This window comes from Aplidium turbinatum, chromosome 12 (genome assembly GCF_918807975.1).
Source record: "Aplidium turbinatum chromosome 12, kaAplTurb1.1, whole genome shotgun sequence".
In the NCBI taxonomy this organism is placed as follows: Eukaryota; Metazoa; Chordata; class Ascidiacea; order Aplousobranchia; family Polyclinidae; genus Aplidium; species Aplidium turbinatum.
The window spans coordinates 13,953,801-13,971,129 of NC_137483.1; the positions used below are offsets into that span (position 1 = coordinate 13,953,801).

Genomic DNA, 17,329 nt, shown 5'->3' on the forward strand with positions numbered 1-17,329 from the left:
TACAGAGAACACTTAAACAGGTTTGAGGTATTGGATTAGATCGACTTAATGCGGCTCAGGCATAGAATCTACTTGAATGCTGTCCATATCATAAACAACAGTGTATGGTTAATAACCAAATTATTAGAAAATGGAAATTGGAAACTACCATTGCTGACTTTGGCATTGCCGCAATGTAAGCAGCAAAACCCACAAAGTTAATTTGGAGCATTAGATTTGAAATGTTTCTTTCAAAAAACGTGAAATGAAGATATACATATTTCTTGTAAATGTTATTCTGTGCAGTACATGTTCTGTGATTTCAAATGTAAAGTTAATCTTTGTGTTTAGAATTGTATTATCGATTTCTATTTAAATGTTGAATTATTGTAAATTTTCTCAGGATTGTGAGACAGCTTCACGAGCAATATTTGCAGTGCATAATTAACTTTGCACGGTTTACTTTTTCTGCAGTGGTGTTACCTCACTTTTTAGGTTAACTTTCTTGTTGTGGATAAAGAAGCTGATTTATACTACAAAGAACGGTCAATCAATATCACGAGAAATCTTCTACTCTCTATAGTTGTGTCCGAAGCAAAAGAAAGTAAGATGAATTAAATAACGCTTTCGAAAATTTAAACCTTTTTTTCAATTTCAATTAACTTGCCGTTAACCTGTTAAGTGCATATGACAACAGTTGTCGCCCAATACAGTCGCTCTTGCTGTGCTAAGACAACTATTGTCGTTTTCGTATTCATGGCACTTTTAATTTCGCTTTCCTCTATTTGCTTAGTCTAAGCCCCGCTGTAAAGATACCGAGGAACATTGTTTCCAATGACATTGCAGTCTGACAGAAATAACGCAGCGATAATGCGATTACATCAGAAAACAATAGTCCAATATCGACTTTTCCGGAATGGTCAAAACGACAAATGAAGCAAAAATTACAAAAGAAAATAAAAACAAAAGCTTGTTGCACTGTGGGCTGAGGACTTCCCAATACTCTACAAAGTAAAAGTGCGACGAAAAATGCTGGGAGTCACTAAATTAAATGCGCACAATAACTCGAGTTGCGAAAAGTTAATTGTGCACTTAAAGTGCAACTGCGCGATCGAATTAACATTGGCTAGAATCCATTGCCAAGACATCCGGTACCTGTTGAAAAACTCACTTCCTGACAAGTGAGGCCCACAGCCGAGAAACCGAGCCGTTTCCCACGCTCTCTAGCGGTTCTCTCTCGCGCTACCTGGAAGTGGCAAACTCGTTAAGGCCACCTAGTGATATGATGTCAGTTGGAGTCGAGCTTAGTTGAGACCAAACTAGCCGAGATAGGCTTGGTTGCTAGTGAATGCTTAAATTTATAAGGCATCCATAATGAAGGCGCATCTTTCAGCCACCATTATACAAATTTAGTTCTTCATGCCTGTGTGCCAGGAGTGGTTTGCGAAGCCCATCGCCGAAGGCTAGTTTCGTAGATTACAACAGCCAAATTTGGTTATATCGAAAACATTTTGTATTATAGGACATAGTAGGCTACAGTCGACTATCATGCGATAACTCTTTATTGGGACATTCATTGGGACTTTCTTCGGCAGTGTTGACATCTAGGTTTTTTAAAAATAATCTAGATAAAGCTAAAAAAAGACCAGAATAAACCAATTTGAAGCAGAAATAAACTAAAAGAATAAACCAACATACAATACTGATGACAAATCGCATTACGACACACGAATCGAAAACAAACCAAAAAAACACTAAATCGAAAAAATAAACCAAACAATTGCAAATAAACCAGATTTGGTTTTAAAAAGACTAAAATGGTAACACTGGTCTTCGGAACCCAGCATAATCTCCATCGTCGCTGGGGTACTTTCTACGGATGAAAGAGACAATGCAGGATGGCAGCACGACTCTGTTCGACTTGCCCAGAACTTCTCCATCCAACAGCCACTGCAGCACGTGCCTATAAGTGACCAGCCTGAATTGCCTGGGAGATATAACAGCTTCGTTTAATAATGAGTGGAACAATTACGCAACCAGCTCTTGAAAGGCTGTTGAACAGTAAACAAGCTCAAGTAAACTCACTCATTTGGCAACTTTTTCTCGCGTTCTCTGGGCTTGCCATCTTTTTCCCAATTGTTTGTTTGTTTATCTTTATCCTGCATTGCGGGAAAGCGGACTTGAGCGCTATGCATCGGTGTACACCTTCCGACGTACACCTGACCCACGCTGCAGCCGACGGCAATGTCTGTTTCCGGTTGTCTACTCTACTTATGACTTAAAGTTGGCACGTATGACTTATGACCAATTCTTCCTATCAACCCTGCAGAAGGTTTGTAGGACTGCTGGATTGACCATTGCATGGAAGTCGTCCAACACAGTGATGCAAGAGGTGCTCTCCGCCATGCCGTTAAGCACCCTTACACACTGCTCGATTTCGTGGTTCGAATGTCACATAACATTGTTTAAGACGTACCTTACCTCACACGGGCCGATGACAGCTTTGGTTTGTCCCTTAAGCAACAATTTCAATGGATCAGTCAACAGACCTGGCTTATTTTTTTCAAACTTGAGATTGCAAAGAGCCTATAGCCTACTACCTGCCTTCACATAAAAAGCACGTGCAACAAGATCGAAGCTCAATAGATCAATAAATTGATAACAGCCCCATGCCACACCAATGTTGCTAGTTTTGTGGCAGCTCAATAGATTGTTAAGCGAGGAAAGCCGTACACAGATAGAGATGACGGCATAAAAAAGAATTGTTCGGTAGCAAAGAAACAGTGGTCTGATCTAGGGCTACTTGAAACACATATACAGTATTACGTTTTGTGGCTCTCAGCTGGTCATATCTGCCAAATTATGTAACAGAATCGCTCTTTTGTTAAAAAAGGTTGCCGACCACTGCTCTAGAACAAACACAACTAAATAAAAGGACTTGCAAAAGCGATTGTCGCTTCAGTCTTACTCCAACTGACGTCATAATCTGCGTGTTGCGCAATGCAATCCGCCATTGAAGGAACGTGGCCAAAAATACAAGCGAGTGGAAAACCATAATTTTTATTGAGATAAATATAGCCTTAAAATGTAAGGGCGAGATTGGTATTTACAGATTGAAACATGCTCTTTCAGATAAAGTGCGGTCAAAGTCATCGTGCAGTTGCAGTTTAACGGGTTAAGTTTGGTCTTTGCCGTTTCCTATCAAAAGTAACATTTTCTGATTTGAGGAAGTTGTATTTCAGATTTGGACTCGCGCTCTAACTCATCCTCAATCATTGAGGCGGAAGCCACCGTCCACGTCAGCTCAGATGATCAGGTAAGCTTCTCATCAAATTGTTCTTTGGCTTTTCATGGGTGTTGTAAACCTGGACGCCTGTTGTAATGTTGGTATTACTACAGATTCACAGCTAACATCTATTGTTGAAAGTGTAGTCTCCGTGAACATAACTTACTTCCTGAAATGAAGAAAATGTGACTGAATCAAACCTATTACTCAATTACCATTATCATCTATAGATTTCATTATCTATTTAAAATGTTTTCAGATAAAAAGTTAAAGGCATTTTAATATTATTATCTAAGTAACTTGCTGTAACATCTGTTTAATCTTAAGAGATAAACAAAGTCATATTAAAGACAAAAACAAGAAAAAAAATGAACTTTTTGCTTTCTTTCTTGTTAGTTGATTGTGAAATTTAGCTTGTTAAAGACAGTGGCGCAATTACTCTCCGTTGATTTCAGTTTGTTTGCTGTTCTCTTTCGAGATTTCTTAAGAACGAAAAATATTAAAGAGAAGGCAATTTATTTTTCTATTTACGTCAATTTTTTTTTGCTAGGAGCCTTCCTCACCTGTCATGGAGTTTCCTCCTCCTCCCACTGAAGAAGAAGATGTTACGGATCTCATCGAAGATGCAATCAACGAGTTTCATGAGCAGGAAGTCCGGGATGAAGTTGCAGAAGAAGTGAAGGAAGAAATCTCTGAAGCAGTTGAAGAAGTGAAAGAGGAAGTGCGAGATGAAATAGCTTCTGAAATTGAAGAAAATCTTGAAGAAGAATTAACTGAGATTGCAAATGAGATTCGTGAACAAGCTATCGAAGACGTCCAAGAAGAAATCCGAGAAGACATTCGAGAAGAAATCAAAGACGCTGTAATAGGTGCTGCTGTTGTTGCAGCTGTAGAAGAAGTGAGTGAAGAAATAAGAGAAGACGCGCAAGAAGAGGCAAGAGAAGAGTTTGTGGAAAACGTTAAGGAAGAAATTATCGAAGAAGTAAAGGAAGAAATCGTCGAAGAAATGAAAGAGAACATGGAAGAAAGAATGAAGGAGGAAATGAGGCAACGTATTGAACTGGAAATGAGGCAGCAAGTGGAAGAGGAAATGAAAAGAAAGCTTGAAGAAGAAATGAAACAAAAAGAAGAAGAACGTATGGAACTAGAAATGAGGCAACAAATGGAAGAGGAAATGAAAAGAAAGCTTGAAGAAGAGATGAAGCAAAAAGAAGAAGAAGAAATGAAACGAAAAGAAGAAGAGTTGAGGCGAAAGAGAGAAGAAGAAGAGGAAGAAATGAAGAGAAGAATTGAACAAGAAATGAGAGAAAAGATTGCAGAAGAGTTAAGACAAAAAGCTGCAGAGGAAGCCCAATCATTTCCAGGTAAAATTATATAAAACTCAAACGTTTGAGGTAAAAAAGAAGTTGACCAAAATTTATCAATGTAGGCTAATAAGTAAAATATAAAAGTATGCTTATTTATTTGTGCTGTAAGTTTAAATGGTATCAAAACAATAATATTACAAAAAAATTGCTTGGTTTGTTAAATTCCGATACCAACGGTTCGTTCCATGACCGTAATTGTCGTTTGACAATGTGTTTCAGTTTGGTTTTATGGTGTTTAAGCAGGCTCTGAAAAGTACTTTTGTCATTGCAGAACCACCCAAATTCACCCCATCGGTTGTGGCTGCCAGCAATGCCAACAAGCAAGTGCCACTCCGGCAATCAGTAAAGAAAAATTCTCCTGCTTTCACTATAAATCAAGCTTCGAAAACCGAAAACTTAGTCGAAGCTCACCAAAAGCTGAGAAAAGTAAAACAAGCAGAGGAAGTGGTCAGCACCATAAAGGAGGAGAGGCGTGAAGAAGAGGAAGAGAAGCCATTCACTCCTAAGTTCAAGACTGCCCGCGCAATGTTCGAAAGCGGAAGCGTGCGGCAGCAGTCTTACGTCAAACCAAGCCGGCAAAACAGCGGGGGTGTTTCCGTCAAACCAGCAGTTATCTCGAATGGAAAGTCACAGCCCACTCGTCAATCCAGCTCCTCAGGAAAGGCCTTGCCCTTCAAGATAATTGAAACATCAGAAGCGTTTCGTTAAATCAGCGAGACTTGATGTTGAATAAACATGCATATCTACCACTTTGTAATGAAAACTTTTTTTAAGTTCACGACTAAAATACTAAAGTGAAACTTCACTAACTATGACGTCAATGGTTACGTAAGGCACACATTGGAAGAACATGACAATTACGTAGACATTACATCATTAAGAGGATGACATGTGGCGCTGTAAAACTTGCATTCCTTCCTACTGTATTGTGTATTGAAATTGGTGGTACCTTGATTCTCCGGCAAATTTCTATTTAAAGTTGCAATCCGATGTGCTCTTAGAAAAGGTGCGAGAAAATTTAAAACCAGGCACCAAACTGAGTTAATTCAACTGTGCATGACTGCCAATCATTGTGAAATGTAGGTATCTTCTATTAGTCGATTGCACGAAGTTGAAGCGTATTCGTTATCATTTGCAAAAATAAGTGGAAGTAGAGTAACAAAATAAGCAAGTTATGTTTGCTTCTTCGAATGTTGTAAATATTTGATTGATATTTTTTCACGTTTACACTTATCTTAAAAAACATCGCCATTTATTTTCGTTTGTTTCACTTTAACGAACAAAAGTACTGCTGCGATTGATTTAAAAAGGTGGTTGCTTCTGAGAAACGCATTTATTGTTTGGCCAAGTAATTGATCCAAACTGTTTTTGTTTTTAAACTATAAACAAATAAGGAACAGCACAACATTTCACATGATAAGAAAAGAAAACAAAAAAAAAATTGCATACGTTTTCGGCTATACATCTAATCCTTCAAAAAAAAAATATGAACAAACGTTTGTCAAAACTCTACGCATATCTTTCTAAATGCTCAACATAATCTTGTATTTACAAAGACATATATTAACCTTGCTGCAATTTTTCGACCAGTTGCCAGAAAGTATATTTTTGCTTCAAGTTTTCTTGACTAAATGCACAGTTCAACGGTGCAATCAGCTTTTTTGCTTATATCCCGTCCGAAACGACTTTGAAAGGCATGCCATTCAACATCATGATACGTTAATGGCCGTTTCTCGAGATTTGTTGATGTTTTTTCTCAGATTCCTGAGAAATGACATGAAACACATCAGCGTCAAACACGATATCTTAATTTCTGTGCAGCTCAAAGTATCATTCTTCATTTTGTTATTTTATTGTTTTCTGATATTGCTGAACAACGGTTTTTAAGCTTTGCTTGTAAATTTTTGTTATCTATTATTTTTTTGCGCAATCGGTTGTGAAAATTAAAAGATTAATATTTTAACTATTCTGGCTTGTAAAATTCTTCCTGAAATCCTTATTCAGATTGTAAACGGTGATGATTTTGTAGGTCAAACATCCACATCTTCAAATATTTACAGATCACCAGCAGTTTCTTTGCCTTTTCATAGAGCTTCCGATACATGAAGCTGACAAGCCCAACAAGAACCTTATGCTAGAAGTAAAGCCAGATCACGATTGAATTCTGGACTGATATGACAAAATGTTTCAATAACGAGGTTATTAAATCTCACGATCAATATGCGACTGTTGGTAGTTGGGAACGTTCAGATCAACTTTCCTTATCTCGTATTGTAATTTATCGTTTTATTTGCAAATATCTTTAATGCTGTTTAAAAAATTTAATTGTATTATGTTAAAAATTAATTTTATTCTCGATATCAATAAAGTTTATATGCGACTTTGTGCTTTGCTGGCTTCCAGCATTATCAATATAACACTATTGCCTATTCAATCAATAAATAAAATCTATCAACAAACGCGTTTTGCTTGAGATCTAGACCTTTCAATTGAAAACTTTGATTACTTCCAGCGGTTTAATGAGTTTTCTTATCAAAATGTTTCAAAAAGCACTGCCGAAGAACCAAAGCAGTCCACTCTCTGTAATCTGTATTACTTGCATTTGCGTTAACCAAAACTACGTCATAGTATAACGGCAAATCCAATGTTTGCGATTACTTTTGAATAGAATCTAATTTTAACAGAAAAAAAGTTGTTTTTTCGTTTCATGTAGCCTGTTATAGGCTACGTCTTCCTACGTAGCCTCTATTCATACACTTGAAATTCAAGCAAACCACAGGTTTTCATGGCTTTTTCGGACTACACTATGTGTATGGTTTTGTAGTATTGTTTTCAAAAGTCATGGTGGCCTACAGCTTATAAAGAAGAAAAATTGTCAGTGGTTGGAGTTGTATGCTGGAGTTCATTGAAACAGTGTGTATGTACATTGTAATAATCGTCGTCGTCGTCGGCTCCAGCTCGTGTCCGAGCACTGGTTTGTCTTCAAATCGAATTTGGCTTTAGATGGTGATGTCGTATGTGGCTTTGGAGGCCCAGTCTATGATGGTAAAGACATGGGCAGAAGGCACATTGTATGGAGGGTGGGTGGTATTGTAATAATAAAGATGCGGTAACCTATCTCAACTTTTTTTTGTCAGCTGTATAGCCGATTGCTGAGAGCCCTAGAAGGGCAATCGAAAGGGCGCCGGTTCGACACCGCTCAAAAGCATGCGGCTGTGTCTCTGGCAGGACACAGGCATGCCTGAAGGTGGACAAAAAGATTGGCTTCCTTGCCTTCCCGCCTACTTAATCTAAATCTTCAACCACCAGGTGTAAGCCTGGATACGACAAACCTATCTCAATAATCAAGGCTTAACCTTTGTATCATGCAAAACTTTCAGGATTAATTTCCAAATGAGCATTTTTTAGTCCGAGGATATAAGCCAAAGACTTTGTTACATTATTCTACTTTTTGAGTGAGAGCCGCATGAGATTCTGAAAATGGAAACTCAGGAAATAGCAGTTTAATATTGTTGTGCGAAAAGATTCGACCAATCCAGTTTTGTGTTGGTCTTTTGAAAAAGAAACACATATATTTACTATTTCATTGTTTTAATTTGTCGACGCATATAGCATCAAAATTATTAAACTGTTTCAGAGGAATATGCCAGCGCGGTGGCTTGTCTAATTCTGCTGTTTCATGGCAATACGCGCAATAGCCTAGTCCAGTGGTTTTTCAACTTTTTCCGACAACAGCACACCAAACAATGCCGATTTGCACTTGCAGTGTGTCTTAGTTGTGAAGAGCAACCCATGCTAAATTTAAGCACACAGTTTGGAAACGTTTGGTTTAGTCCTTATTGTTTACGATGGTCAAACGAAACCAAGTGTCCACTTTTACAATAGGCCTATTTTACGCAGATGCAGAAAAAAGTTTAATGTGTTAGCATGACTAATCGTCGAAATATCTTCGAAACTAAGATGCAAAATTTGCTGCTTTCAATTAGGATTAGAGAGGTTTTTAAAAAGAAAAACTGAGGTTCTGAGTAAGGAGTTATTTTAACTCACGGCCTCATGGTGTGATTGGTTGGCTGTACACTGTAGACGACCCACGAGATTTGAAGCTTAAATTGTTGAGTTAATGAGAACGAACTGAGAAGAAAATTTCGTGATTCTTCTCGTTATTTTGGTTAAACCTTCGCAGGAAAAGGGTGCGGAAGAAAATCTAAAGGGCATGTCAACAGCTCTTGGAAGAATTATAATATTATCGCCGGTATTGCTGAAACAAAAGCTTCATTTGTCTTGCTCGTGTTTTAGTTAACGCACCAACACAAGCTGTAGCCTTTTTCTCGAAGCATTGTGTGAAATCGTGACTTTACTCAGTCAATTTTGTAAATTAACTTCAATGATTTTTTGCAATGTTTTACCTATCATTTTGCGGGTCAATCTAATTTTAATTTTTTTACGATTTAAAATATTACCGACTTGTAAAATCTGGGGCCTGTGATATACCATAAAACTTTTAAAATGTTGTTACTATAAGTTTTAGATTTGCAATTTAATCTACAACATTGGTTACAAACAAAAAAAATTGAAGCGTCAAACGCAATGCATTTTATTGTTTTTAATACCTTCGGCTGAGTTGAAAAAGTTAAACTGTTAGAGCCGTTCTCAAAAGCATACTTCGAGATTAAGAGTTCCTATTAGCCATAGAGTATATGATATGCCTTGTGTTTGGTAAACAAATCTTATCGTAATGGGATAACAAAACGTGCTTTAGGAACTTTTACTTTTGGTCTTTCGCTTTACAAACGTGCTTTATTGAACCATACGCTCACGAAGCCTAGCAACGAAATCCAATTTAACATATTTAAGTTTATTACAATAATTTACAGAAGTCAAAAAAGAAAACTACATCGAAACGAATTGCGAACGTTTTCGACATCACAAGATGTCCTCTTCAAGAATAGCATACAGTACGTTACTACGTTTAAATCTAAACAAAATAGTTTAATAAGTTTAATAATAATTAATAAGTTTAATATTAAATTTATCAATATGAAAAAAAGCTGCACAGTGAGCTAGTCAAAAGCACTGGGCATTTTTGTTGTTGTTGATAAATTTAATATTTAACCATTTTACACATAAGTACTGTATGTTATTCCTGAAGAGAACATCTTGTATGTCGAAAACGTTTGAAATTTGTTTCGATGTAGTTTTCTTTTTCGACTTCTGTAAATTATTGTAATAAACGTAGATATGTTAAATTTGATTTCGTTGCTGGGCTTCGTGTGTCTATGGTTCAACAAGACAAATTCTCTACCAATGCTCTATCAAACGAGCTTTACTTTTAGATTTTTTGGAATTGCAGCACGAAGAGGCAAACTTGCAAGAACACATAAAGATGATCATTTACTTGCGGTCAATGTTTATCCGGGTTCTTGCGTTTATCCAACAAAGTGTGAAAGAAGTGTATAGTGCTTTGCTCCGTTGCGCTTTAGAGATGACCTGCAAACAAACGCATTGCCTGGGATTTCCTAAAATCAAGATAGATAAAAGAACTAATTAACTACTCTATTACTCTTATTCACTCGGGTCAATTGCTGTAATTGATATCAATCTATCAAAGAGATTTCAATCGCGTCGCTGCATTAAATTAAATTTCATACGCACAAAATCTTTGCAATGGCGTTAAACACAAGGCGTCACCTTGTTTGTTTGAAGACAGTGATGTGGCAAATTATTTCCTTGTACATTGATTCAACGTTCATTAACAGATGTTAAATCAATGAAAAAACAAAACTAGCTTGCTGACTCGTTACGAATTTTTACCAGACAATCTGTGCCGGTACTTTGTGTTTGTTACCAAATCTCTGTTTCGGTACTTTCTGTTTTTTAACTCAATGTACACTGTGAGCAACTTTATAACTTTATTGCCTGTTTAAGCATTTGCATTTACAGAGTACCATTTACCAGACAATCTGTTTCACTACTTTGTGTTTTTACTCAATGTACACTGTGAACAACTTTATAACTTTAACTGTAATTTTAACTTTATAATTTTATTGCAATAACTTTAATGCCTGTTTAAGCATGCATTTACTCAACTGCATAAAAGTGAGTTTGTATCAGACCTTTAGCAATTTAAGGAGTGGTAGGCGGGGCGTGTTGACCAACTATTTTGTTGAGGTTCATTGTGTCGTCAAACAACTGTTTTGGGACCTAATTATTGCATAGTTTAAAGAAGGCCAGAATATCCCTTCAGCTATGTTTAGTCTCCCGTTTGACACATTGACCTCAAACTAGCTCAGCTGCTGAATGTTGTCTCATGTTAACTCTCAAATTCACATTTTGTGCTAGATGAGGATTAGTTTTGGCTTGTTTAGTTTTTGTTAGTGTCTTGTACCGTACAGATCTACGTTGTCTTTACTTATTTCGAGACTGTGCATTTTTGTACAGATTTAAAACAAACACAAACCCATCCGTCGTATGAAATAATCAAAGTGTCGATGCATTAGCATCAAAGTAACGCTCGAAACTGGTAAAACGTGAAAATATCATCAAATGGTTTTGTGAGCTTGGGTTTCGTTCAAAGTGTTGAAAATTAACAAATCGGTTTTGGACATATGAAAGTAAGAGGCCAATAATCAAGTTTTCTACTTTGGCATTCCCAATAATTCTTTTAAGTTACTATGGTATCCGATGGGTCGCTTGTCTTAACGAAAATATACAATCAAAAAGTGCATAGGCCTATATCACGCTAAAGAAATAAATGAAATTGCATTGAAAGCAATTTAATAGTATACCACGTCCTCGGTAAATCGTTTTATGGATGAAATCACACTTTTATGATAAAAGCGTTACATAAAAATAAATTAAATAATTTTGTATTTTTTAAATTTTATGATTTACTTGTTACGTGTAGCTATTAACCCTGTCGCTCCCAACCTTTTCGTGGTCACGCTATGCTTTCAAAAATTTCTGAGAGTAACGACTGACGACCCTGAATGAAAGTGTTGTAAAATTATTGATAAATATATTAATTATTCCGCTTAAATGTTTGTCTTTTCTCCTGAAATCAATGTATAGCTTAATGCATCCCAGTAAAACATTTCACGACCCCCACGTGGTCTACAAAATTCCGATTGGAAACCACTGACTAAGTAAATCATAAAAACTAGGGTGTTTAATATTTAATTAGTTAGCTTATTTCTTGTGTTTTAGTTTGCGTCGTGAGCAAGAAACGAAAGGTAGAGGTTAATTTTTTATGTCAGTTTTTAATGCATTTCAAACTTTTAATTGCAATTGCTGCTTCCTGCTTTTGACATTAATTAATCTAGGCCTATAATAAAAAATGTATTGCATCTATGCCAATAAGTTAATAAATCATTTTCGAAGCTGTTTTTAAATAAATTGACAAGCAAATCTATCCACTACCCACAAAGTTTGTTAGAAGGGCACGAAGACAAAATTATTTTAGTGGTTTTTTGTTTATTTTAGAAATTCAAAAAACGTTTTTAGGTTTGGTCAGTGTATCAAGCTGGGACAGTCACAGCAAGGCAATGGCATTGTGGGAAAATACTTAAAGTTTCGTTAATGAGTTTCAACGAAATTTTAAATGCCAAAAACCGTAAGTGTTACAGAGTACAGTGTAGCTTATAGTTTTAAGCTGTATGGAAACCGAACATGTGAAATAATACAAAATAAACCGACAGAGTTTTGGAAACATCTTCTTGGGAATTTTCCACCGAGCTAAAGCTCTCTTCTTGCAACTGTCCTTCTGACCTTCATTTAACCAAATCTATCTATCATTATTAAAGTGAGCCTAAATATAACAATTTAATAAATACTGCGATCGGTAAAAGCAATGTCAGAATAGATCTCGTAGGTTATCGCAGCTTGCGCTTTCAAAGAAGTCTGAGTAAGTTATTTTGTAAACACAGTGTTGTAAATAATCATTGCTAAATTTGTGATTTAAGATCTTAAGAGAAGGCAAAGATTACAATCGCGAGCACCATGTCGATTTTAAAAACCTTATCGAAGTGTGTCTCATTATTCTTTATTTAGCTCAACAAAAAATTAAAAACGTGATATAGGTTATATCAGTGTTGAAATTAATTTACTTTCCTGATAGTGGTTTGTGATAGATCTATAAAATGACTTTCTAAACGATTTTTGTCGATTCAAACTCTCTACCATATATGTCCAAAAAAAAATTATTTTACACCGTTATAGCAATACAAACCAAATGTCACATATCGAACATAAATGACTTGGCGTGGTTTGTATAACCGCATGACATATCATTTCCTATTGTATATACGTAACCAGAAAGCTACGCTCTTATATAAAGTCTCATCGCAACAGCGTAAATACTTCATATTTTAAGTGTTTTTCGATTAGGCCTTCAAAAGTCTGTCGGTGCAAACTTAAAGTTTCAGATTTTAAGTCTTCCAAGTAGATGATAAAAATTAATAATGTCTCTCATTACAGCCAAACCGTTGATGAAGATAGATTGTTAAAAGGCCAATTCTTGGACTTGTTGCAATAATTTACGAAGTTCTGCTTGATTACCGAAAAGACCTCGATCTTTAGAAGGTCACTTGTTGTCATGCGAATCACGTGCGCTACAAAAAAATTATGGACGAAATTATTTCTTCCAATCCCTGTGTCAGTGATAGCCAGAAAATCAGTCGTTTTTTTACGTTGATTCAACGTCTAAAACCTTTAGTCAATGTATAAAACGACTGATTTGCTGTCTGGGATGTTATTGACTTGATTTTTCCGATTTTACAAAACAAACTTAACTCCATTGATGTGGTTTCCCACCGCTTTAAAAAATGCCTATTAACTAGTATTTCAAAGTAAATAAATTGAAAAAATTTGTTTCGCAAGCAAAAATCCATTTATATTCGGAGTGCTGAAATATTCTCTTGTCTAGCTAGAAGGCTGTAAATCACAGATCGCAAAATCAAAAAAGTTCTGAAAAAAATTAACACTGACTAATACATGTTTGATTATATAACTTTAACTATATTGACAGAGTAATTATAAAAGTCTACAGTATGTATGATAAATTAATCATAAAGTAATCATTTATTTTATCAGTCAAGATTTCTTTCAGATGAGTGGGCCTAATTCTTAAAGTACTGCCAATTGGTGCGTTTCTTCTCAGTGCCGATAGTTTTTGAACTCATTGCCACGCTTTCATGCAAACCTTATCTTGAATTTTTGATGCAGTTTCAATTTTTTTTTATACAAGAAACCAAGTTTTTTGTCGTCGGCAAAGAGCAAATTTCAAATTAGACAACAAAGTGGCAAATTTTTTTGATCAAAATCGCACAAAAAAATCAAAAGATCTTTTTAATTTATTTACTTACTGTTGATTTATCTCAAGATGATCGAAAACTGCTTCTCATTGTTTGCAGTTGCAGCAAAATTTGAAAATCTTTTCCATTCGTTACTTGAATCAACTCTTATCAGTTAATCCTGCAGTTGCTTTTTTTAGACATTCTGCCACGGTCTCTTAATTACCGGCTATTTTAAAACTCCAACAGCTTGAGGGTATGCTTTTTTTCGAAAGTAAAAGAGTGTGAGCTTATATATGACAGTGTCAACCAAGAAACACAGCACATCTCCATGGATTCTTCTCCAGGAGTTTAATCGTACAAAAAAGACTGGAATCGTACGATTTAATATTCTATGAGTAGACCATGTTTAAATTTCCGAAACAAAATGGTTATATAACTTGGGATAATGTCATGCTGGTTGAAATCATAGAGATATTTCATGAAGTTTTTGTCTTTCAGAAAAGGTTTCTTTTTATAGGAAAGTAAAAATAAAAACTTAAAACATTCACAATGATCAGGTTAGTTTTGACAATTTTGACCTTGGCCGTTGTAGTGATGTCAATACCCACCAGAATAAAAATCAAGGTAAGAAAAAATTTAGTTTCATTTTTTATCGTAAAACAATCTGTTAACTTCAATGTCAGAGATGAGTTTCGTTGTGTTTTCGTAGCATAGAACCTATGCAAAAATATCTTAACTTTTTTTGAACTGGAAAAATGCCACAGTCCAAACACAACTTTGACAATCTGTTTGATTTCAAACCTTAAATTCTAAATCAATTGCTTTGTTTGCTTAGTAGCCTGCAGCCCTACACATTGTAAGTTACATTATATAATCCTTTTGTTTTATTTTAGAAAAGGCAACACGCACAACTAGTCGCTATTGCCAAAACATTTAATTTAAAGATCAACGTCTTTCGAATAACACCGCAACAAATCCAACATTTGGAAAAGGTAAGTCATATTTTTATTCGTGTGTCACAGAAACGGCATCCTGAAATGCGTTTGATTTTGTAGAGTAAAGACTAGAGTTGTAGAGTATTTCTTTAGCGTATCCTATTATTCATTGGGAAGTTGAGATAAAGTAACGATTTTGCGTTGTTCAATTTGTAAATAATCTATAGCCTAATGCTTCAGAATCGTTCCTATTACTAACAGCACTGATACTTTAAAACAACACGTAAACTCACAAAGTACAAATAAATTTTGCTATGGCCTTACTGTGTTTACTGGAAATGTTTCAAAACGTCTATTTTTTATGCAGATACAATCATACTGCAGTTGCGTCTGCTGTCAAGAATCATTACCAAAAACAGGTATTGTTCCGGCATGCAGCGCATCAGCTTCATTGGAATTACCAGCAGGGTTTCAATGCCCAGCAAAGTTTTGCGAGTTCCGCACACCATCAAGTTGCCCACAGTGGAACCAAGACAAATGCGACCGTTCTTGCTACTGCAAGTAAGAATGTGATGTTTTTGTTAAATTTTTCAGGCACCCTCCGTCCGATTTTATAAAGTTTGCCTGTTTCAACTTGAAAATTGCATCACTTTTGTATAATTAGGCCTAAGCCTAGTTATGCTGTAGCCTACTCGCAAATGACAGTTTATCAATTTTCTTGAAGTTTAATTTGACTTTTTCTAAATATTATTGTCTACTACAGGACTTTAATAACACACCAAAGGCCTACATATTTTACAACAATCAAGCACACTGAATGACTTTTCAATTTTGAAAATCTGTTTGTTTCCTTTCTATAAAACTTTTCTTTTTTCATCAGGAGTTGCAGTGAAACCAATCCAAGTCATTGTCCAGGCAATCAAGCCAACTTGAAACCTGGTCCTGTATGCACATGCCCTACCTCACAACACCCACCAGCGTGCAATGCCCCCCCAGTGATGCCATTGTCAAGTCAGTCGACTCAATGCTTCTTGTCCTGTATTTGCAAGTAAGTTTTAATGCATTTTTTGCTCAAAAAGTTTTTTCAAAAAGAAACATATTTTTTTCTATTTTGCTACATTATCTCAACTTTGGCAACAACGATTCCCAAATCTACAATATGAAGATTAGTAAATTTAATTTACCCTAAACGTTTCTTTTAGGCTATTTAATGTCTAATATTTCTCATTCTTCTTATAATGGACAATAATCTCCTCAGTTTCAAACGAGTAAAAAAGCTGAAAAATATAACAACCCGATATACAAAAACAAAATAAATTACAATGCCTGTCCTTTCAGTGTATGCAATCTACGAAACATGAAGAAGAGAGTGCCAACAATTTCATCATTTTGCAACAATAGACCAAGAGTTGGAGCACAAGCTGCAGGCTGTTCATGTCAAGCGTGCCCATCAACTCGGAGTATCTTGAGTGTAGAGCGAGTAAGTCATTAATATCCTGATAAAAGAGTACTAAGTATGTAGCTTTAAGTTACACAATAGCCTAGTAGGCTGTTTGATTCGTAAGCGAACGATTACTTCAAACCACGTATAGAATCCAACTTAATTTGGAGGGAATGTTTTGTATTTTATATTGTTCTCTCTTTTATTATGCGTTAGTAAATTAACCGAACGTTTTGAAAATCCTAAATAAAACAAGACTAAAGTACATTTACTAAGATAATGTAACTGCAACACTAAGCCCAATGAAAAGAAAAATCATACAACATGTAACCAGAACCTTTGCTTTCGTTTGTTTTGGTGGTTTTACATCAAAGACTGCTGCTGTTTGTATTCTTAAATAAATAAAAGGAACAGTTCTAAACAAGCTAATTTAAGATCAACTATAATTGCTGAAACTCTGTTATTTTAATTTAATTCCCTTTTCTTTTTAGCAGCTGATGAAACTCCTTCAATGAAATTGCAAGCTACAAAAAAAAACTTGCTACCTTTATTGCTATAAGAATGAATGTCATTACGTCGATTCTGTGTCGCAAGACATCAAGGTGAAAAAGTCATTTTAGCTCCCTTGCCGCCACTGAAAGATATTTTTGAACAGGAAGTTTTTCGGAAGTGGCTTATTTATACATTGCGTTTTGTTTTTGTTTATTATTTATTTAACGCATACATATAACTTATAGCTGAATATTGCCAGGCTTGCCATATTTAATGAATAAATAAAGGAATGTTACAATTGAAAAGTGAAATGCTTAAATGTGCTATTTTTTCACAACAGTGAGGCTTAAAAGACGGGAAAAAATGGAAGACGTTTGATATTTACGCTACAAATCGTGCAGGCGAGCAACGACCAGGGTTTAATTTAAAATGTCAGTCCTCAATCTTGCCAGACCCAATCATTTCATCAACTGATTTAAAAGCTAAATTTTAAGATTTAAAGATACGGCTGCAATTAAGTCCCAGTAACGGGCTTTTCG

General features: G+C 35.6%; 2 protein-coding genes across 4 annotated transcripts in view; both read left to right on the plus strand.

Annotated features, from left to right (window-relative positions):
* Window positions 1-6,595, plus strand: part of LOC145781129 (uncharacterized) — a 29,838-nt gene extending 23,243 nt beyond the window's left edge. For 2 of the 3 annotated variants that reach the window (XM_082592890.1, XM_082592889.1), the window contains exons 14-17: window positions 475-583; window positions 3,222-3,295; window positions 3,816-4,629; window positions 4,904-6,595. In XM_082592890.1, coding sequence (XP_082449016.1) covers window positions 475-583; window positions 3,222-3,295; window positions 3,816-4,629; window positions 4,904-5,340 — 1,434 coding nt within the window. In that variant the 3' untranslated portion in view covers window positions 5,341-6,595. The remainder of the gene's footprint in view (window positions 1-474; window positions 584-3,221; window positions 3,296-3,815; window positions 4,630-4,903) is intronic. The other variant, XM_082592891.1, reaches the window with a different exon arrangement.
* A 7,831-nt stretch (window positions 6,596-14,426) lies between these two features.
* On the plus strand, window positions 14,427-17,045 carry LOC145780529 (uncharacterized). Its single transcript, XM_082592155.1, has 6 exons — window positions 14,427-14,546; window positions 14,816-14,914; window positions 15,225-15,418; window positions 15,738-15,905; window positions 16,196-16,337; window positions 16,790-17,045. The coding sequence occupies exons 1-6, from the start codon at window positions 14,472-14,474 to the stop codon at window positions 16,811-16,813; spliced, it is 702 nt and encodes a 233-aa protein (XP_082448281.1). The 5' UTR covers window positions 14,427-14,471; the 3' UTR covers window positions 16,814-17,045.
* The last annotated feature ends 284 nt before the right edge of the window (window positions 17,046-17,329 follow it).

Coding starts and splice junctions, on each gene's coding strand:
- LOC145780529 (XM_082592155.1), top strand. CDS start 14,472: ATGATCAGGTTAGTTTTGACAATTTTGACCTTGGCCGTTGTAGTGATG. Junction 14,547..14,815: donor CCACCAGAATAAAAATCAAG/GTAAGAAAAAAT, acceptor GTTTTATTTTAG/AAAAGGCAACACGCACAACT. Junction 16,338..16,789: donor GTATCTTGAGTGTAGAGCGA/GTAAGTCATTAA, acceptor TTTTCTTTTTAG/CAGCTGATGAAACTCCTTCA.